Source organism: Daucus carota, chromosome 8 (assembly GCF_001625215.2).
Source record: "Daucus carota subsp. sativus chromosome 8, DH1 v3.0, whole genome shotgun sequence".
In the NCBI taxonomy this organism is placed as follows: Eukaryota; Viridiplantae; Streptophyta; class Magnoliopsida; order Apiales; family Apiaceae; genus Daucus; species Daucus carota.
The window spans coordinates 1191529-1213834 of record NC_030388.2 but is presented as its reverse complement, the minus strand read 5'-3'; the positions used below and the strand labels follow the sequence as shown (position 1 = coordinate 1213834).

Sequence of the window (22306 nt, the reverse complement as noted above, 5' to 3'; positions counted from 1 at the left end):
GCTGTACTTCGCATATGAGACACAGTTTATTAACCAATTGAGGTGAGTTTCAAATAAACACAGTTTTTTCTTAACGGGTTGAGCCCAAATTTACAATTCTACACTGTTTCTTAAGAAATTAAGTTGAACTTTTATTTCAATACAAATTGAAATTTTAGGCATTCCCATATTTAATCCAGAAAAAATTCGAGTTTCGGGTATATCCGAATCTGACCGGAGTTCAAAGGTTTGGAATTTTGTTTTTGAATATTTTTGTCAGATTCGGTTATAGATAAAAATAGTATGACAGTATAAAACATGTGAGAATGTTACATTTTCAGAAAAAGAAATACTGTAATAACAAAATATAAGTAACCAAACCGAAAATTATTCATAACATTCTGCTCCTATAGCATAAATGTCGGAGGCAAAGACGTACGCAGACCTTGCTTCTCTCGATTGAAGTAAACGACACAACAAGCCAAAGGTGGTGAAAATAGTCATTTAAAGGATACGGGAGCTCAACTTACTTATCAGTACTGCTAAGATCAACACACCAGATCTCTGAGCAGCCGACTTGTTCATCTATAACATCATCTCGCCCTCTCCATAACGCCTACAAACAGAACCACAAAGTATTAGATTCATATGGATGCGCGTGCTTAACCTGTTCCTATCTCGCCTGTTCAATTTCGCTGGAGCAAAGGATATTTCAACTACACGACAAACTGAAACTGAACAATGATTCAGATTGGCAAGAAGGGATACTACAAAACGTAACACGATCTAGAGTTTTAGAAGTAAAACGCTACATGAAGCGTTCAGGGTTTCAAAACACTAGATTGTGTAGCGTTAAAAAAGAAAAGAGGATAAACGTCGCATGATCTAGCGTTTTGGATTGCAAAATGTTAGGTCAGGGTCATCTTCTCCGATAGTAGTATTTAGGGTCATTTTTTTTGAAAATTGTGACAGTAAGGGCCAATACCCAACTTCAACCAATACTATACTAGTAAAATACGCCCACAAATATCAATGAGCTTGGAGCACTGGTCTCTTACCAAGCCTTTTGATTTCTTTGTCCATCTGACCAGTGAGCATCAATCCAAACATCTTGTAATCGCATAAAAAAGACCAGACCGGATGACCAAACGTCGCGGGAACATTCCTTTCGACGAAGAAATGACTATACCAGGCCATACCATAGCCAACCAGAGGCACGCAAAACAAGTAGCACCAGTTAAACATAATGCAGTACATGAAACACACAAGACTGGCAAGTGTGCCTGCAAAATGCCACATTCTTGTTGTTGGCTCACGTAGAAAGGCCAGAACTCATCCATGTTGCGGAAATTCATAGTCAAGACTGGTTCAGAAGCTGACTCTTGGGCTTATCAAACACATACAAGAAACCTCAAATTTTTAAAAACACAAAATCTAAACAACTAAATATCGAGAAACAGTTCCGTTCCTCTTGTTAGTCCCTCCGTCTTCTTGTTTCATCCGCCTGGCTTGAAATTTTTTTCCCTCGGGTCCGGACTATGCTAAAAGTGTCCCGTACTCATTATTATTCCCCATGTAGATTTGTTTTGATTTTCGAACTTACACTTTATAAATTCGGTTTTTCCAAGCAACCACACCAATCAAAATCTCCCAGCGCTTAGCATGTGCCCATGACACACACTCTCTGTTCTAAAAGTCGGTGATTAATCACGATTAGTCACCGATTAATCCTTGTTCCATAGCTCACCGAACTGATTAATTCTCCGATTCATCATCGATCAATCCGATTAATCTTCGATTAATTCATTTAATCCCCGATTAATCCTTTTTCTCATGACTTCACCGATTAAGTCCGATTCCCACACACTAGACACACCCTTATAAATTCAACTATCCTAGATCCCTGTATTGTCGTCGCACACACTTTGGTAAAGATTTGAAAATTCGGAATGAGGTATGTGGTTTACAAGACTTCAAATACGCAAAATCCGAATGTGATTTCGGATTTTCCGCATTAATAAAAGTCATTGTTTTATTCAAAAAAAAACTTAATTAAAATGATTGATATCGGATATATTAAAATAATATAATAATACTTAATTTTTTTAAATATTTTAAATTTAATTAAATTTGAAAAATCAAATTAATACATTACTTTGTAGCGATTAATCAAATTAAAACTATGCTTTCAAACAACAATATAATCTGCTCCGTATAAATCTCTTTCGGGCCAAAACTAAGCGAAACCCGAAGATATTGCTGATATCTGTGAAGCTTAATGGGCTAAAAGGCTAGTCCAGCAAGATAGTATATTGGGCCACTTCAATGTTTTTATTAACGGTTTTTTTTGTGATGAGTCCGATATACACATGTGAGCATGTATTTTAAGTCATTTTCATTGGTTACGTATTAATAATGATGACCTCCGGCATATACAGAAACTCCACCCATCAAAGCGTTTAGACAGCCAAACCCTTATATTTATAATAACGGAGAGGGAGAGAGAGAGGGAGGGAAAGAGAGAGATGGGAGAGGGAGGGAGGGAGAGACTTCTGGGGAGAGAGTGTGTGTTGTATGGACACTCTTTTGTTTCACATTCATCCTTTGCAGCCAACCACTGGTCTACTATCAACTTTAGCGATGGTAAAGAAAAAGTAAAGCAATGCAATGAATATGTTTGCTTTTCTCCATATCCTTTCACCATTGCAAACACCTATTTTTCTGTGATGATTTCCATGCATTTCCATTACTTGAAAATTATACTTTCACCCTTTATTCTCCCTCAACTCGAGGCTTGTCAGTATACAATCGATTTTCTTAATTAATTTATCAATAAATCCCAGCTCAAGATCTGTTTCGAACATTTGTAAATCCCCATGTTTGTAAATCATTTTCTTGTATTCTTCTACACTTCTGTTCCTTTGTCCTGCTTCGGTTATAACATGCCAAATACTCAAACGCCTAGATTATTTTGCTACATGCAAATTAATCGTTGTTCCATAATTTATTAATTTGATTAAATTTCTGATTATCTAATTAATTTTTGAATAATTTGATTAATCATTGTCTCATGTCATCGTCGATTAAGTCTGGTTCACATTTGTTAGAATACTATCTCCTGCTACGACTACTTGTATCATTGTAGCGGTTAAAATTTGACATATAGATAATGAAATGAAATTTGAGCACAAATTTGAATCAAAATTAAAATTTGTTTTTCAAAATTTCGAAAATTAGAAAACAAATGCCCTCGTAGGTGGGCCGAACGACGTAAAAGATTAATGTCGTTTAGCATTCATTTTGCTAATATCTTAAACATCATGCATGCTAGCTACCACCTTCTCCTTTATTTCACCATGAATCCATCTGCATTTTAATAATTGATTTGTTCTAAATTCAATCGAAAAAGTATCATTTAACGTGTTCTCAGTGGCAAACTCCGATACATTCTCCCGCAATAATATCCGGAATACAAAACTCCCGCATCAAACAACCGCCGACCCCCGAACTATACATCCTAGCTAGCAGTAATCAAGAACAACATAATAGCGAAAATAATGGGTTTGGCGAAATTTGTGGAATCTAAGTGCAGGCGTGCTGATTCATTTCCTTGTTATTCCATTCTATGCATATTGCATTCCCATTGCCAACTCTGTGCAGCTGCCTTTTTAACTGTCACATTCTTGAGAAAAATAAAATCATTAGATTCGTAATTATTATTTACGCCTCGTGATCCACTAATGAGATATGCAATTACTAGAATCGAAATTCAAAGTTTTATAATTCGCACAAATCATAGTTGTCTGTTGATACAAATTACATAGCGTGATAATGTGATTTATAAGAACGGTCATCTTCATCCATGACTTCTAAAATTGTTTATGTGCTTGAATTTGAGTTTAATGTCCAAATTTTCTAATATTACTCCCTCCGTCTCGCCATGAAGTTTACCTACACTGTCTGCACGCATTTTGAAACTCTCGTAAAATATAATTCTATAACATATTTTTAATTATTTTTTGAATAAAAGTTTAAACTTCAAATTTTTTTTCAGAATTTTTAAAATATATATATATATATAATGTAAGTATATTTTATATAAACCTTAAAATACGTGTCAAAAAGTAACGTAAATAATCCGGTGGGACGGAGGGAGTATTTAATAGCCGAGACAGATATTGAAATGATTAGAAAGGAATTAAAATGTAAAAATATTTAATATTTTCTAAATCGTTTAATATGAGCAAATTTTTTAGTATAATTAATTTTTCTGACTCGACCGGAATTTAATCCGGTCCGGCTCTCCCGGTTCAGTCAATGTTATTTAAAACAACTGCATGCATCATCATCGTATCTGAGTTCGTGTACTAGTACTATTGAAGTGGAGTTTGTACGTACTCTAGCTCGTGGCGTGGGAATTAATTAGTCATAAATGTAAAATGAATGGGCCCTCGTGATATATGAGTATATGCACCGCTGATTAAAGTCCGTCCGGCGAGATTCCGTCCCGTGACCCACGGCGGCGGCCCGGTATCATTAAATAGGGTTACCTCTTTTTTTCTTCCATAACTCTTCGCCATGCAGAATGAATTTATCAGTATCACAAGAAAGAATTTTACGTATAACTAATATCGTAAATGAGCCGAGCACGATTGGATAGCCCAAGTGGTGGATTTATCCTCTGTTGTCCCGGGATACTCGGGTTCGACTCTGGCTCAATCTGAAATTTATTAGAACAGATACTAATTTGTAAGGCATAAAAGCATGCATCGTAAAAAAAATAAATCGTAAATGAGCCGAGTCGAATATCAAAATGTTAAATTTATGCACACTTGTCGATTAAAATAAAAATGAGACAAGAAATGGGTTGAGAGTACCTTAGTGGTAAAACTATACATCTCAAGGGCTTGGATTCGATTATCACCTATATCAAATTTAGGTATCGATAGAAGCATACGGTTACCGCCGATACTATGACTATATAAAAAAAAATGAGACGAGAATTCATAATTTTGTGTTGATTAAAATATATAAATTTAATTAAACAAATAAAATAGAGTAAATTGGGATGTTTGTGTCATGTTCTAGAGTTATTTTCGTAAATCACATCAACAACGGATAAAATCGTATTTCAGGTCGATATCAAGAATTCTGCCATGAATGTCCGCTGTTCGGAGAGGTGCAACATTTTTGTCCAGACAAAGGACAAGCTCCTGTGTCCAGAGCAAATAGAATAACAAAAATACAACTATCCTCAATGTAAATGAAGAAAAAACAAGGAGAACCAAAAATGAAATCGTGAGGCTAATCTAAATTGAACTTCCGTTAATATTTTTTCCCTCCGTCGCTCTGGATTTTATACGTTTTCATTTTTAATTATATTTTGTTTATTAAAACAAACACATCTTCTCATGTAAGTCCGGATTAATTTTACATATTTATATATTTAATATAAAATTATTATTTTAAATTTCGGTCCAAAATTGCTTTGATTCAGAGACGGAAGTACTTGCGAGCTTACCTGGCCTTAAGCCCATGGTAGTTTTTTTAAAAAAATTTAGTAATTATATATATTATGCAATTTATGTGTTACGTCAATTCAAGCCCACTATCAATTAGGTCTAACTCATCAATATAATCAACTAGATACTGAACATAGAGTAAAGAATGCTAAGTAATTAGATAGAGTTCTATTTTTTTGTTCCTTAGTATAGTGCAGTGAGTATATTTTTTTCATATATATTTGTTCGTTATTGACATTTCAAGCTCATCTCGATTCAAATTCCTGGTTCCGTCCATATTTTGATTTTTGATTTGATTCCGTCAATACGGAGAGTGAGGTGAAAAAGAGAAAGCCGAAAAACAAAAAGAGACAGCAGGAGGCAAGAAAAAAAGGGGAAGAGCATAAAGCAAAGTTACCAAAACAAAAAAAGCAGAAGAAAGCGAAGTGAGAATGCAAGTGATGTAGAGAGCGAGACAACATAGTACAACTTCTGCATTATTGTGTGTAGAAATTTAAAATAAATGTATTTTATTGTACTCCATGTTTGTATGCGGTGTTTAGAGGGACAGTCCAGCTCCATCGTCGCTGATGGCGTGATTTACTTTTGCTTTTTATCATCCACCGGAATCTTTGAATGTCATAAAGTTAAGAGAACTAGACATGAACAGTTCACACGAAAAACACCGGATAATGTAGATGGAATTTATTCGTGTGAACCCGGAATTCCGTTGGAAGTTGTTTTAATCGGTTTAATAAAATCAGGTTCACGCAACTGTTCGGAAATCTAAGATTTCTGAAAGTGGATATGAGAAGTCGAAAATCTGATTAAATATTCAGATTTTTAAATTTTTATCAAATTTATTTATTATTTAATTAATATAAATAATAAATAAATTTGATAACATATAGGTATATTATGATAGTAATTACTTTTTGCTTGGTTATGCTGTCATTCAAGAATAATGTGCAAACTTCATACATTAAACTCACTTTAGTGACCAACTAGACAATTAACCCATATATTACGGTTATTTATTTAAATAATTATTCGGTTCGGTTTTAACCAATAACCATTAACCGGAACCTAATTCATATCATATGTTCGATTTTTAGTTTTCCGAATCAGTTTTTATGTTTTTACCGATTTCGCTTCGGTTTCAGTTTTTTCCAATTTTTTTGCTCAGTCCTAATCTGAGGAATAATAGTAGTAGTTTTAGTTGTTTTGCAAAATATAGCCAGTACAGTAGCATGAGTCACTCTTCTGGTGTTTATAGCTCAAAGAAGAGTAAGCAAGAAATCAGAATAAAAAGACACAAAAACACACTGTCCTTTTATTACACACAAACACAACAAAACTACATTCTCACTCACCATTAACATGAGACTCGCCCTTTATTACACACACCACCGGTGATGAATCCCAACACCACCGACCCACCACCACCTCAGCCACCGCAACCTCCACGCTCTTCCTTCAGCTGTGACACTCACCCTCTTGAACAATTCACTGGCTTTTGCCCCTTGTGTCTTTGTGAGCGCCTCACAACACTTGAGCCCTCTTCATCAGCCTCTTCTTCACGCCCACCAAACACCTCAAATTCTACTCTTAAGTCCATTTTCAAGATCAATAAAGCAACCCCTTCTTTTTTTCCTGAGCTTAGGAGGTCTCACTCCTTTTCTGCCTCGAAAAACGAGCCTTTTTCTGGGGTTTTTGAGCCACAGAGACACTCTTGTGATATTAGGGGGAGAAAAAGTTTTAATCTTGAGCAAGATAAGAGTGAGCCCATTTGCTCACAAGCTCAAAACCAAGGTCTTGAGACTAGGGGTTTGAAAAGTTTGAGTCTTGAGCAAGAAAGTAATAAGCCCATTTGCTCACAAGCTCAGAATCAGGTTCTTGATATAAAGGGTAGAAAAAGTTTGAGTCTTGAGCAAGAAAATAATAAGCCCATTGGCCTACAAGCTCAAAATCAAGGTCTTGAGATAAGGGGAAGGAAAAGTTTGAGTCTTGAGCAAGAAAATAATAAGCCCATTTGCTCACAAGCTCAAAATCAAGGTCTAGAGATAAAGGGTAGAAAAAGTTTTAATCTTGAGCAAGATTGCAATAGGCCCATTTGTTTGCAAGCCCAAAATCCAGTTCTTGAAATTGAAGATCAAGAAAATGATGAAATTACAGTATTGGAGGATGATTTGAATGTAATTTCTTCGAATACTATTAGTTCTGCTGTTACTAGTGAGGAAATTGTGGTGGAGAAGAGTATTAAAGATCATATAGATCTTGATTCGCAACCGAAGAAGTCATCTGGCATGAAGTTCTGGTCAGCAGCTTCAGTTTTTAGTAAGAAATGGCAAAAATGGATGAGGAAAGAGACGAAAAAGGGGAGGAGTGGAAATGGCTCTTCTGGCTTAGCTACATTGCCTGTTGAGAAGCCTATTTCGAGGCAATTACGAGAGACTCAATCAGAGATCGCAGATTATGGATTTGGTAGGCGATCTTGCGATACTGATCCAAGGTTTTCGCTTGATGTGGGTCGAATGTCGTTTGATGATCCAAGATACTCTTTTGAAGAGCCTAGGGCTTCTTGGGATGGTTATTTGATCGGAAAGAATTTTTCCCGGCTTCCTCCTATGGTGGAAGATGATCCTGTGGTTAGTGTATCGAGAACTGATACTGATATTCCGGTAGTAGAGGATACATTTGTTGGGAATGGTTTTGGGAATGGAGATGAGGATGTGCCTGGTGGTTCTGCTCAGACTAGGGATTATTACTTAGATTCTTCATCGAAGAGGAGAAAAAGTCTTGATAGGTCTGGTTCGCTTAGGAAGACTGCTGCATTTGCAGATATTGATGATGTGAAGGTGGTTTCTAATGCTAAAGTGACACCTGCAGTCATAGATTATGTCAATGGGGGAAGAGAGTTGAATGGGGATAGACATTTGAGGGAGTTAAATCTAAATTCTCTGAGAGATGATTGTTCGGGGACATTTGAATTGGGATCTAGAGATAATGCCTCGGTTATCGGGAACAATGGGGAGGGAAAAGAGTCGAAAAAGTCGAGGAGGTGGAATTGGAAAATTTTGGGATTTATACTCCCTCGTGGAGGGAATAAGGAGGAGGATGGTGAAAGGGGCAATAGTAGACCAAGTAGGTTTGAGAGGTCACTCTCAGGGTCTTGGCAAGAGCTTAGGAGGGATGGTAACAGAGAGGGTAAGGGGGCTTTTGATAGGAAGGCATTTCGTAGTAATAGTAGTGTGAGCTGGAGGAACTCTTATAATGTGGCTGGATCGTTTGGTAGTATGAGGAAATCAAGTATTGAGGTTAATGGGAACGGGAAGAAGAAGAAAGAAGAGTTTGTCTTGGAGAGGAATCAAAGTGCGAGATATTCAACTAGTGACATTGATAATGGCCTCTTACGTTTTTACTTGACACCATTGAGAGGAAGTCGAAGGGGTGGACTAGGAAAAAGTAGGTCTAGCAACTCTCAATCAATTGCTAGAAGCGTTCTGCGGCTCTACTAGATCCAAGGTCCTTATCATATACATTGATTGGTTGTTATATTATCACAATATATTTGTTGTCTACATAATGTATGTGTGCTTATGCTTGTTAATTTTGTTTGAGTAACATGCCTATTTGATCAACAATTGATCTAATAAGTAGAATCTAATGCATGTTTGTAAGTTATTGTATTAATTTCAATCATCGCCAACCTTTCATTTACATTCTCAGTGAGTGATTAATATGTGCTTGGTTCTTGAGTTTGATTCGCGCATGCCTATTTTCCAGGATTGATATTTGTTCAAAAGGCTGCAAAGAGAAAGCTAAAAGAACATACTGTTCATGTTGTCTGTTGTATACTAATTTACCGATCAATACAATACGGGAATTTATAACTGGTTTCTGTCATGTCTGAACTTATAAAATCTTAATCTGAGAGTATGTGGTTGTTAAACTACTACTGAGATGTAACTCTCATTAACAGCCACTTCCAGAATCATCGATTTTGTCAACTTAGCGATTCTTGTCCAAGTTTTGTTACTAAATCTGATACCATGGAGAAAGTAAAGACACTCCCTAATTATATTTTACAAGCAATTAACTTTTTGTACAGAATCAATCTTTATAGAAGTTGTATCACTAGAAGTGAACTTCAGTGTAGTTGGTTGCTCATGTAATTCCCTTGTCCTGATATAAGTTTTTGTTTATTAGAGCATGCCGATACCTCCGTTCACTGGTTTAATGCGGCTGTATATTTGAGTGCAGATGTTTCACTATGTCCTTAAAAAATTTCTATAATGTTGTGTTTATTACTTCAGTCTCTTGGTGTTGAAGGGCGCTATCTGTACATGCAGTGGTTCACCTGCAGTTCGATCACTGTCTGATGTACTTGTCTTACTATTCTTTTCTTGAAGCAGATTTCAGGATTAGCAATTTATGCACTCCCCATCACTGAAAGGCGGAGGGATTATGCTGAAGTTTATATAATATAGTACGGGAACCTTTGGAAATAAACCAATTTGCACAAACAAACACACGGGAACTAGAGGATTCATCAGAACAAACACAATCCCCCACCCCCCGGAGCTAATGGGGATGTGTAACTTCTCAAATAGTTTTTTTCCGAGTATGCCTGCAGACTTACTTATCCCTGAAAATGCTTTACTCGATCATGTTAGCAATCAAGCATTACTTGCTTAAGGTAGGCTGAATGGATGTGTGGTATCTCTGAAGCTTTACAAAGGAAGATGCAAATGTTGTAAGAAGCTAGATTACAGATGTCCTGCGAGCCAGTAACTAATCTAGTTCCATCTTTTATTTGTTTCTTACTTTCTTTTTTACTTGGGGGTCTGTAATTGTAATTGGTATATGATAAATGTATGAGTTATTCGAATGAACACTGTTATTGGTTTTGGTTCCTTTGTCTTGTAAAGTCTGCAAGGAAATAACTAGCTTTTTTTTTGTTTGCAAATGTTCATAACAATTATAAGTAAAGCAGGAAATTGTAGCAATTATTTGAGATTCAAAGAGATGCTTTTGGTCACAAAGGGAGCAGTCCTTATTCCTTGTTTTGTAGCCATGCTGCCTAATCTAGAAGAAAGGAGTTGCCTATTGAAAAACCCCACATGTTGCAAATGCATGTGAGCCAGTCATGTTTTCTTAAATTGATCTTCATTCAGTGAGTAATTAAGGTTAAGTCATATTAGTGTTGCACACCTACCTTCTTTTCTTTCCAAGATTTGGTTGTCATTTTCTAAGAACCATTTTTTAGCAGAATTTGTTTTTCTTTTTCGAGTTGGAGGTCTTCCCGGAAACAACCTCTCTTTGTTTTCGATTGCAGATATGCTGATTTCTTCGGTTTACGGAGGATTATGTTCATTCCTTTTGTGAAAACACCTGAATGTATTTTCTACATTAAAAGATGATCTTGTTGCAAGATCTTTGCTCTATTGTCCCTCCTCAAATAGTATGCAAGAGAATAATGCACATAGTTATTCAACACAACATTGGTCTGGGAGCCTACTTCCATATAAATTTCCTCCATCTTTACTTCTTTTCAACATGTACCTTGTTATGAAGGACCAAGTTGGGGATGTTTTTTCCTTTTTAACTTTTTGACTTTTTGTACCAACTAGCAAGCATATTGATCATGAGGCTTTTTACAAGGACTGGAAAATTGTAAAAGGTCTTAAACATCATTCCAAACTTACTGAGTTGTTTAGTAATCAGTATTTGATTAGGCCATTGGAGGAACAAAAGTTTCAATCTTTGGTAAAACAATCATTGGTGCTGGCTTTGTGGTTGATTTTTCCTATTGTTTGATGGGATTGGAGCCAAATTATTAATACTACATACAAATTGCTGGGCCTTTTTCTAGTCAAAAGTCTAGCAACTATCCCAGATGTATTTTCTACTCTAGCTAGCTAATCTTGCTTTCTCTTTTGTGATCTTCACACCTGGGTAAAGATTTTGTAAGTGTTCTCTTTACAACCCACCAGGGCCCGTAAACGGATCGGATATGAATTTAAATTAGATTTCAAATCGGATCAGGTTGGATCGGATATGTGAACCATTACAGGCTCCAAGGCTACTTTATGTTCTGAAGTTACCAGAGTTGAGCTGTATTTCACATTTATATGAAGATGTATTCCCTAAGCAGTAGAAAAAAAGTTCAGAAGCTTAATTACTAGACAGCCTAAACTTAATATGCAGATATCTGAAAATCCAAACAATTGTACCCAAATTAATATATCATTCACATCATCTTAAGAAACAATTTGTATGAAGATAGCAGATTAAACATTAGGATTGCCAGACTTGCTAGTTGATCTCTCAAGGATCCACGGCAGCCTTTTTGTATGTATACCACCTTGCGATCCATAGATACACAAGAAAGTTTAAGAAGCTAAGGATTGCCAAGAGCCAGAAGAAATAGTCGAGATGGCCTTTATTCAAGTTTTCTGGAATCCAACCAAGCTTTCCATCTTTAGTTGTCACTGCAGTTACGATATTGACAAGAAGGGTGCTTAAGTAACTACCGACCGCCATGGTTGTAAGAGAAAGTGCTGAGCACAAGCTTCTCATCGCGTCAGGTGCCTGATCATAGAAGAACTCTATCTGTCCAATGAAAGTGAACACTTCTGCACAACCAACAAGAAAGTACTGCGGAACTTGCCAGAAGATTGACATGGAAATAACCTCAAGGTCATAAAGATTATTCCGCCTAACATAGTCAAGCCGAGCGACTTCTAAAGCCCCTGCAACAAGCATGGCAATGGTAGATATGACGAGACCGATGCCCATTCTTTGGAGCTGAGTAAAACCTTGTTCATGGCCTGTGAATTTCCTTGCAATGGGAATTATGTAGCTGCCATAAACAGGTGCCCAGAATAGGACGCTTAGAGTATCAAACAGGGAGAGGGATGCTGATGGGATTTTGAAGTTCGGGCCAATGTGTTGGTCAAGCGTGTTTCCTTGAAGAATGAACATGGTGCCCATCTGACCATATACAGTCGAGAAAATTATCCCAGATGCCCATACAGGTAGCAAATTGATAACACCCTTCAGCTCCTCCACTTGAGTAACGGTGCAGAGTCTCCATGGATTCACAGCATCCTTTGCATAGTCGGATTCAGTTTGCACAGCAGCCTTATCAAGATACCTACATACACACTGAAACTCATCAGGGAATCTATTACATTGCTAGTTCAAATTATATAAATTCAGTAACAAACTATTAATTTGAAACTAATGCACAGGAGGTAAAGTCTATTTATAAGCCTGGAAACAACTTCCTGATTACAAGATAAAGGACACATGCATCTGTACATGATCGTATATACTGGAAGTCTAGATGCATTTATGGACTACTAGACATTAAGGGTCGACCATGATATCCAGAATATAACATACAACCATCAAGATATTAGACTGTCCATCTTCCAGAGATGAATAGGAATGATGCATCACTCAATATAGAAGTTGTAACAAATACATCACCCCTTTTGACCACGTATCCTCACAGGTCTGAACTAAAGTGAAAGTAAATAAGGTGAAAAATGTGCATCTGAAAATGATATTATGAACACTTAAGGATCTTTGTGAATAGTCTCTAAGAATCCTGTTTTGCAGGTCAGTGATGTTAGTACTGCAACTACACCTAATATCGTATATGTAGACATAAAGCCAGGCTGGTAATAAATCTATCATTGAATGCATAAAAAGCTGTATATTATGTATTAGTCCAAATAACGAACTGTATAACAGCAATACTTTATCAGGGACAAGTAAGAACCAACACGCTTACTTGAACTTTCCTGTGTGCTCGAGCTTGCGACTTCCTTGAATATTTGATTCCTTGTCTGTTATCTCATAGAGAAGAGTCTTGTCATCAGGAACTTTAACATGAGATTTTCTCACAGATGCAACCAGCACCTGGGCAATCCGAGTTAAGGGACTCCCTCCAGGTCTTTGGAACCGATATAAATGACTGCCTGCAAAGAAAAATGCAATAGCAATGGCCATGGAAACTGCAGGGATGCCCAGTCCCCATCCCCAACCTACATTCATTTGTATCCAGACTAAAACTGAAGAGGCAACAAGTGAACCAACGTTAATTGAAAAGTAGAACCAGTTGAAAAAAGAAATCTTTTTCTTTTTCTCTTTCTCATCAGTTTCATCAAATTGATCTGCACCAAAGGATGATACGCATGGTTTGATGCCACCCGTTCCAAGAGCAACCATGTACAGTGCTAGAAAGCAGACTGCGGATTGAGCTGATGTTGCATGGCAACTACCATTTTCATCACATACCGGCTTAAGGCCACTGACAGATGCCGATAATGTTAAGAGTGTCATTCCCTAAAAAACATTAAAAAAATTAGTTTTTTACATTTTATAAATTAAAAATAAATTCTGAACTCATCAGTAAAATAAGTATAAATCATCAAAGTTCTTAATAGTGTAATGCAGACTGGATGAAGGTCTTTATTTAGAACCAGTTTGCAGTCAGAAAGTAATCCTGAAAAAATTCAGCATGATTCCGAGAAACAAAAAAGGCGCCACAAGTATACTCAGCTAAAAGTTTACATAGTTAAGAACAAAACACTAACAGTAACATTTTCTATTGCTGATCAAGCAAGAAAAAACTTACAAGAATATAGATAATTGAGAAAATTGCAATTGTCCAGTATCTTCCCATGAATGCATCAGCTAGAAAGGCACCTATCAGTGGTGTGATATAGCATGTACCAGACCAATTTGTAACATTATTCGACGCAGTGACATTATCTTCGTTAAAACGCTCCTGTAGATAGTTAACGAGATTGGTACTCATTCCATAGTATGCCAATCTCTCGCAGCACTCAGTTCCTGCACAAACAGATTTATATTTTAGATAAGCAAAAATGTATTTCTGAAGACAAAAGCAATACTGGCTCAAAACATACCAAGGACAAATTTGCAAGCTCTCCAATTTCCAGTTTCCTTCTTAATAGCGGGCTTCTTGTGACAATCAACGGTCCCATCATTCGTGTATATGTCGTCGGCTGCCATGCTGCCACAAAAGCTATGTTAACAATTTGTACTCTTTTAATTCAATACTAAAATTTCAATTGCACAATTAGAGTACTTGGATCGATAATATACAGAACTTAGAACATTTTTTCTATTTTACCATCATTCACAGGATACAAACTTTGTGCAAAAATAGTGAGTTACACCAAAGCACATAACCAAAAAACAATTGCCCACGGAACAAAAGCAGATTCAGAAAAACAAATAAAAATCCTTAGAAAATGCAGAATCCGTAGTTTAGTAAACTGTAATATTCTGATATCTCGCCACTGAACCTCGGAAAAGTACATTCCTTTCTCAAATATATTCAACTAATTAATTATCAACCCAAATTGTCCACCTTAAACATAGAAAAAAGAACACTTTAGTATTAGACAAAAGACAAAGAGACCATAAAAGCATGCAGAAACCCCCCTTTCAAATTGATCAACAATTCACCAGAAAATCCAACAAAAGAAAAAAGGGAAAAAACACTTCAACAGATTCTATTCATTTTTCAATGAAATCATTAAGCAAACCAGGGAGAAAAAAAACCCAAAGTAGCCTTTAAAAACTCAGAATAATCAAATATCAGAATAAATCAGTATATAAAAGGGCCAATCATAAATTTATCTAACAACCCTTCACCATGCCTCCAAGAAATCAAAGAACCGTAATCAAAAACCCAAAAATAAAACATTAAAAAAATTACATAAGAAGAATGCATGCAAGCCAACACAGAGAAACAGTGCAACCTTGCAGAGTTGCAGTGTTAAACCACTACAAAAATATCAAAAACATTAAAATAAATATATAAATAAATTTAATTTAAAACAATTGTATGAAGAAGTGGAAGATACCTTGAAGAAAATGAGGATCCTGATGGGATAGAAGATGAGATTCAGCAGAACCCTGGTTGGCAAGAAAAAGAGTGACAGCAAAAATCGGGTGAATCTGGTATATTTTAACTAAAACATTTATTATTATTATTATTTACTTTTTAAGCATACATACAAAGGAAGAATAATTATAAAATAAAAACTCTGCTGACAATGAATCCTTGTGTATAAAGGATTCAGAAGATGAACCTGGTACGTTTCTGCTACTAAATGAAACGGGCCTGTAGCTGTAAACTGTAGTAGTAACATTTTATTTCGAAAAATGTGTTGCAGGACAATAAATTTGCTGCTAAAAGAGAAACTAGTATGTTTGCCCGCGTTGCGGGTGGAACAATTAAATTCGGTTCCCAACATAACAATAGAACTTTATTTTTATAAAATAAAGTTTTTTTCTATGTTAATTAAATATGTTGAATTAATTATTTAATTGATAAGTAATTTTTATGTTAATAATCCCTTTTTTGGTAATTTTTTCGAATAATTCTCGCTTAATCCTTGTTTCGTTGTTTCAGCGATGGATTCTGTTTTTTCGCTTTGACGACGTTGGTCGTAAAAGAATTTATATGAAAAGTTATTTTATGAATTTTCTTAATTAAACAACTTAAGAAAATATATTTGTAATTCAACATTGCTAATAGAGAATTTTTTTACAATTTTGGCTTATATTTTATTATTTTTGTTGTTTTGTTTTTTCTCATTGATATTACTCAATGATTAAGACAATTATGTAATTTCGTTGTTATCTGTTTTTTTATAAAAATAATTGTTATCAAAAAATTATTAAAAAAAGTGATGGACATATATAATGACAAATGAGTTTAAAAGTTAAAAATAAATTAACGTTGTAACAAAGTTTTGTATCAATTTATACATATCAAAATAATTTCAAAAATGAAACAAAATAGTTATTTTAATCAAGAAACATAAAAGCCTTGATACACGTTCTTGTTTGTCTGGCACTTATGTTTCTTCTCTTTCATGTTGTTGAAGTCAAGGCCTGTAAAATGAGGTTCACTCTGCAATCTGCACAAAATCTACATCATTAGTTAAAATCTTTTCACTCAAGGTGAACCTATGATAACACAAAAATTGAACACAAAAAAATATTGTTCCCCAAAAAGTAGTGATCACATTAAACTTGGCATGGACTTCTTATACAAAAAGAGGCAACAGGATATGTAAATTAGATAGATATAACACATGTCAAAGGCTCATAGATTCCTAACACTAACATTATGAACCTGTATAATTTAGCATGTTAGGTAAATAATTGTTGCAGGTATATATATTTCAACATATATTTAAATAACCAAATCAAAGCATATATCTTCTTATTATACAGGTGGAAATCATTCAGATTTACCCGACAGATAGAGGCTTCTTAGGATCGCCAGTGGAATATCCTTTTAAATAGAAATAAAAACTAACAATATAAACAACACCAAGAACTGAGGAGATGACAGAGTACTTAATCCCTCCCAACATCATGAATGTCAAGAACAAAGGCATCCACTCCATGGAGTTCTGGTGACCTCTCTTCACCATTTAACACAGTCAATGACCCGATGAGAAATTTTGAAAGCTTAGAACATTCACGTTGAAAACAGTACAATATATATTTGCAAACATGAAAAAGAGAAATAGTACCTGAACACAGTTAAAGAGATTAGCATTTTCATTTTCTGATTCTAAAGCATACATCGCAGGTAGAGCAACCTTATACCTGCAAATTTTATTCACAATATCAAATGCACATTATCGACTGATGATAGAAAAAAAACCTGAAAGAGATGTATACAGATAAAATAAATCCTTTTTACGGGCTTTGCCAACTTGAGCAGCCATCCAGAAATTAAAGAAACCGGAGATGTCAACAATTATAACAACGTAACGGCAACATATCAACTCCAGCTGTGTCCATCATCTTTCAGAAAGATTGGCAATGAGTCTCTGCTGAAAGCTTTTCTTTCAAGGTGTGATATCCATACATATCAGGAGCACCAACATTGGCACCCTCTTGGAGCAAGATTTCTGCAACCTGAACATATCCATGTGCTGGCCGATCAATGCAGAGGAAGGATACATGTTAGTTCCCATTCCAAGTCTGTGAACAGTTTCTTTACAAAAGAGTCAGGACACCAGTCTGCAGGCAGTCTTCCGAAAAGACCTGCAATTTCCAACCAAGAGATACAAAAAACAGATGTAGAAGAGTAGTTTAAAAAAGAGCCGGGAGACCAGTTGATAGAAAAAGAACTAAAAGAAATTGGAGACAATGGTCTAAAACCTTACGTACAGTACTTGAAGCAAAATCAGGGATTCGTATACCTTTCATAAGCAGTCATATTTTATATGTTATTCATGGTTGGGCAATTAGTTCAAGGTGTTTGGTTGGCTGCAAAATCCTGCTACAGGCATCCTCTTACTTAAATGGATATCTATTGGGATGGGGTGTGCATCGTCACTATGTCTAAGTCCCACTTATGATAGTAACTCCTAAATTTAACTATTTTGTTATCACGTTGATTCGGATAGGTACATGTGGATTCGAAACCTGGACCATTTCTATCTTCCAATGAAACACACACATCTAAAACAGGCCATTGCACGTATTATAAAATGGTTGCTCGTATGCATTCAATATCATATATAGAATATAATCTTTACCATATATGAGCAAAAGGTAAGTGATCTGCGCTGCCATATGACTTGTGAATCTGGAACTTCTGTGAGCCCGAAATTCCTTGTAACACACTGAACCCTTCTAAAGGTACCTGAAATTGCACACGGGAATTCAATATTTTAACCCAAATTCAATTCTTTACCAAATCACAAATAATCATTCAACCAGCAAGACTTGTTAGTTGCCATAAAAGGTCAGAGTAGATTCCTCCGTGCAGGCATACACATATAGATGATACAGAATATAAGTATGTACCTTTGAGGTGCCAGTAACAAACTGTAAGAGTCGTGCTTATCCTCCTTGCTAAAACTTTGTACAACCTCCCAAAAGCATGTATAACAGGAGATCCAGCACTATACCCTAAATACTCGGTATTCATTCTCATGCAATCCATTGTAGAGGATTATATAAAAAAATTAGTATAACAGAACATAGTACTCTTAACATATCTGAATTATAAAGCACATCTTCAGAGAACTCACAATCAATATCCGAGGCATTTATCTGATTCTTCATCATTAAAAATAGAGATTAAATCCCTTTGAATCAGTTCATTTAACCCCTCCAAAAAGGCATTTATATGAGGACGAATAGCCTTAGTCAAACGATGTTCCGCAACTAAGTCAACATATTCATTAGAAGAATTGCAAAATTACAACAGTAAGTATAGTCAACTTATTCATTAGAAGAATTGCAAAATTACAACAGTAAGAATTGCAAAATTAGCTGATGCCTCTTATGTTCAATAAAAATCAACAGTGCACTCAACTTGTGACTATGATCATACTGAATACACAATTAATACACACCATACACACATCCTATAAACAACAAAGTAGCAAAATAAAGAAAATAGGTGAAAGTGTGGCCTTTTTTCTCAAACATCCCAGCTTTCACCAGCACAGAAGCAAGTTTCCTGTAATCTTTTGATACATCAGACACATTACAATATTTGATATGGTAACCATTAAAAAACTTGTCAAGACGGCCCCAAACATTAGTGGGATGAAAAGCGATGAATGCATCAGTCACATCCTGGCCAGCTTAGTCAAACCATGGATTTATATATAATGTGTATATCTACTACTTGCGCATGTTCTTGCCCCCTTTAAAGTTGACATCTTATTAAAAACAATATAGTGAGATACACACACACACACACAAAACAAATTTCCAACAAAGTTCAAATAATACAAACAAATAGTATAAACTTAAAGTTCTTAATACCTAAGCCAACCTTTAATTTATAATTATCAACTAAAAAAAAAAAGAAACAAACTTGAAACCAAGATTTATTTGTTTGTCTCTCACACTAATTACAACTATAACAAACCATATAAACATATATCTATAATATAACAACCTGCTGCCAGAGTTGATCGATCTGTGCGGCTGTTCAGCTTGCTTGTTGTGGACCTTCAGGTTCTGTTTTTCCGTTTCTCCATGGCTCGAGGTGCTAAATATTTATTCGAAATTTAAAGTATTACTGATCTAGACACTAAAAGATTAAAATCTGATCGAATGTACAGATAATTTAACGGTTTCTTAAATTCCCAAGTACTTACCGAGGTCCATTGCTTCAGCTCCTTTCATTATGCGCAAGCGCTTGCAAGAACCAACAAACATTCTGCAGATTGAGATTGTACATGAGTGATTCTTATCTCAGATATACATAATTCTACTCGAAAAATAAAATAACTAAGAGAAAATTATAAGGCATGTTTTTTTGGGATTATCTGTTCTTTGGGAGATTCTATCACACATTTAATAAATTATCATAATACTAAGAGAAAGAAGAATATGCATCTTTTCCAAAATAATCCAAAAGATAGTATAGAGCTGATGAGATATATTCCCTGGTACATGTATTTCACATCTAAAGGACCAACAAATGCAGATCAATATTCTAGTTAATCCATGATATCAGATCCATAAACTGATAATGCAGAAAAATATGTCTATCTTACGTAAAACATGAAAAATGCCATCAACCGCACGAATGTCAGACATGTTATTGTTTCCAAGTCCTTGACATTCATGACCACCTTTAACCAGCCCAGCAATATCATGGATTTTTAGAAAAGCTGCTACCTGATAAAGTGAATATAGTTGATCAAACGGAAACTTAAGCTGACTAATTATAGTCTAACCACACAATAAATTGGTAACTAAAATTTGCCATGTAAACCTCACTGCTTGGTTTATATATGTGTACTTTATAGTAAATAGCTTATGTCATCCGATAAGCATACAATTCATTCTGTTAACAATCATCTGATCATACTCGCACATGCACAAAACTGATGAAGAAATTTACATTTTTTCATCTGATGAAGAAATTATTTTCTAAATATAGTTAATTGCAGAAAGTTAAAAGTTAATCCCAAAATGAAATTTCATATTGGATTACACACATTTTATGCAGGTCAGCACTGACCATCTAACATATATATTGCGATACAGCAAACAGAATGCTTACTCATGGGATGAGATCGTCAATGTTTGGTGAATGTCAAGAGCAGATGAGAATTGAGTGTCTTATAATCTCATACACGTCAGCATTACGTCTTTGTTCATACCATTCCTTGTGAGCAGAGGCCAAATACGAACACACAAAGCACAGCCACATTTGGAAAACAGACATACTAATGGATACTAATCCCTGTATCAGATGCCTAAAATTACTTGTACAAATATAATAATACTTTTAGTTCTATATTACCAACAACACTTTAAGCAGTTAAGAGTAAAAATACAATTCCCAGACTCAATGACAGGAACTAACCTTCTTCTCTACTTCCTCGTGAGGCACATCATAACATAAATCATAACATAAGATTATCCTAAAACACGTGAATTTCTTAAAATTGTCAATAATAATTATAGTAGAAAAAATGTCAGAGGAGGTCATTACCCTGACTACAATGCTCAAATTTATAACACACAACCTGCACAATATTAAACAAAATTAAGTTCATATAAATATTTGGAAATTCAAGATCTAAAAATTCTGTGGCACATTTTGTCAAACACCTAGCGGTGTACGTTTAGACAAAATCAGGCTCAACAATTCAATCAATTAATCAAATAAAATGGAAGCACAAAACAAAGTTTTGAACATACCTTCTTCTCCATCAATTCAGAAAGGGGGAAAGAGGGGATATTGGAAATTAATCCATGACTTGCTTTGTCAAGCACTGCTGAGATGGGTCACAGAAAATTACCCAACCGTGGAGGCGGCAATTTGAGAGTACTCTGTTCCAACTCCGGAGCCGGCAACTTGAGATTACTACTGTCCAGAGAATCCATCAATTAAATTTTAATAGATTACAGCTGAAAAACGTAAAAATTGGAGAATTGATATAATCAATTAAGACATCTGGAAATAGATCGAAAAACGGAAACAAACAAAGCAGGGGAAGAAGCTTTACCTCCGGCGAGAGAATAATGGAGAAGCGGGGGAAAGTCTGTATAAATTTTGAATGCAGATAATTTAGGGTGATAGTTTCGTACAGTGGATGAGCAGCACGTGTAATACAGAGCGAAGGAAAGAACGGCTTTGATGGGAAGAGCGTATGTATATCGTATGTACACTGTGTTGTTTTTGGGATTTAAGTGTATAAGCATGGGTCATATAGTCATTTCAAAGGTATTTTGGCAACAGGCTTTATAATATAGATAGATTTGACAGCGAATTTATGATCAATATTATCTGTATTTGTCAACGGAATACTATATTTAGGCAGCTGAATCGAATTAAAGATTTTATTTTATTCTAATTCTGAATTAGCTAAATTTGTATTGTGATTTTATATATAATAAAAGATATAAAATAGACTCAGCAACAGTTTAAGATTGAATATAATACTATGTGTACGGTTGGATAATTCAGCAACAGTTTAAGATTGAATATAATACTCAGCAACGGTTGAATAAAATGAATTGTAATTCAATTTAATAATTTTAATTTGAATAATTATTTTTATGAAAAATAAGTATTATAATAGGAGTTTTTGTTGTTTGTGTTTTCAGTGGATTACAGTCTATTAAATCCATACAGGGGCCGTTTGGTTCGATTCGGAGAAACGGAAATCCATACAGGGGCTGTTTGGTTCGATTCGGAGAAACGGAATGGAATTCAGAAAGGGAAACGCGGAGAAAGGAATGGAATGATCCTGAATTGTTTTACCTGTTTG

General features: G+C 35.3%; 3 protein-coding genes and 1 pseudogene across 22 annotated transcripts; 1 reads left to right on the top strand and 3 right to left on the bottom strand.

Annotated features, from left to right (window-relative positions):
• Positions 1-78: 78 nt before the first annotated feature.
• Positions 79-1584, bottom strand: LOC108197910 (uncharacterized; annotated as a pseudogene).
• A 5142-nt stretch (positions 1585-6726) lies between these two features.
• Positions 6727-10443, top strand: LOC108199903 (protein OCTOPUS). 2 transcript variants are annotated; one of them, XM_017367928.2, is made up of 2 exons: positions 6727-9005; positions 9896-10443. In XM_017367928.2, exon 1 carries the CDS (start codon positions 6896-6898, stop codon positions 8996-8998), a length of 2103 nt encoding a protein of 700 aa, XP_017223417.2. In that variant the 5' UTR covers positions 6727-6895; the 3' UTR covers positions 8999-9005; positions 9896-10443. The 2 variants fall into 2 exon arrangements, with proteins under 2 accessions (XP_017223417.2, XP_063939007.1); XM_064082937.1 differs by having other exon boundaries at positions 9893-10443.
• Positions 10444-11650: 1207 nt separating this feature from the next.
• LOC108198741 (protein NRT1/ PTR FAMILY 8.1) lies at positions 11651-15591 on the bottom strand. Its single transcript, XM_017366519.2, has 5 exons — positions 15392-15591; positions 14426-14532; positions 14131-14348; positions 13285-13838; positions 11651-12639 (listed from the first exon to the last, which is right to left on the bottom strand). Exons 2-5 carry the CDS (start codon positions 14529-14531, stop codon positions 11811-11813), a joined length of 1707 nt encoding a protein of 568 aa, XP_017222008.1. The 5' UTR covers position 14532; positions 15392-15591; the 3' UTR covers positions 11651-11810.
• A 642-nt stretch (positions 15592-16233) lies between these two features.
• Positions 16234-21679, bottom strand: LOC108197165 (uncharacterized). Of its 19 annotated transcripts, XM_064082945.1 has the most exons (13): positions 21542-21679; positions 21234-21399; positions 21025-21058; positions 20896-20953; positions 20590-20772; positions 20078-20201; positions 19676-19737; positions 18366-19566; positions 18095-18201; positions 17229-17597; positions 17078-17153; positions 16794-16966; positions 16234-16453 (listed from the first exon to the last, which is right to left on the bottom strand). In XM_064082945.1, the coding sequence occupies exons 10-13, from the start codon at positions 17273-17275 to the stop codon at positions 16345-16347; spliced, it is 405 nt and encodes a 134-aa protein (XP_063939015.1). In that variant the 5' UTR covers positions 17276-17597; positions 18095-18201; positions 18366-19566; positions 19676-19737; positions 20078-20201; positions 20590-20772; positions 20896-20953; positions 21025-21058; positions 21234-21399; positions 21542-21679; the 3' UTR covers positions 16234-16344. The 19 variants fall into 19 exon arrangements, 11 of the variants coding, with proteins under 11 accessions (XP_063939015.1, XP_063939010.1, XP_063939013.1 ...); XM_064082940.1 differs by having other exon boundaries at positions 18366-19026; positions 19474-19566; positions 20590-21058; XM_064082943.1 differs by having other exon boundaries at positions 18366-18728; positions 19474-19566; positions 20590-21058.
• Between the last annotated feature and the right edge of the window lie 627 nt (positions 21680-22306).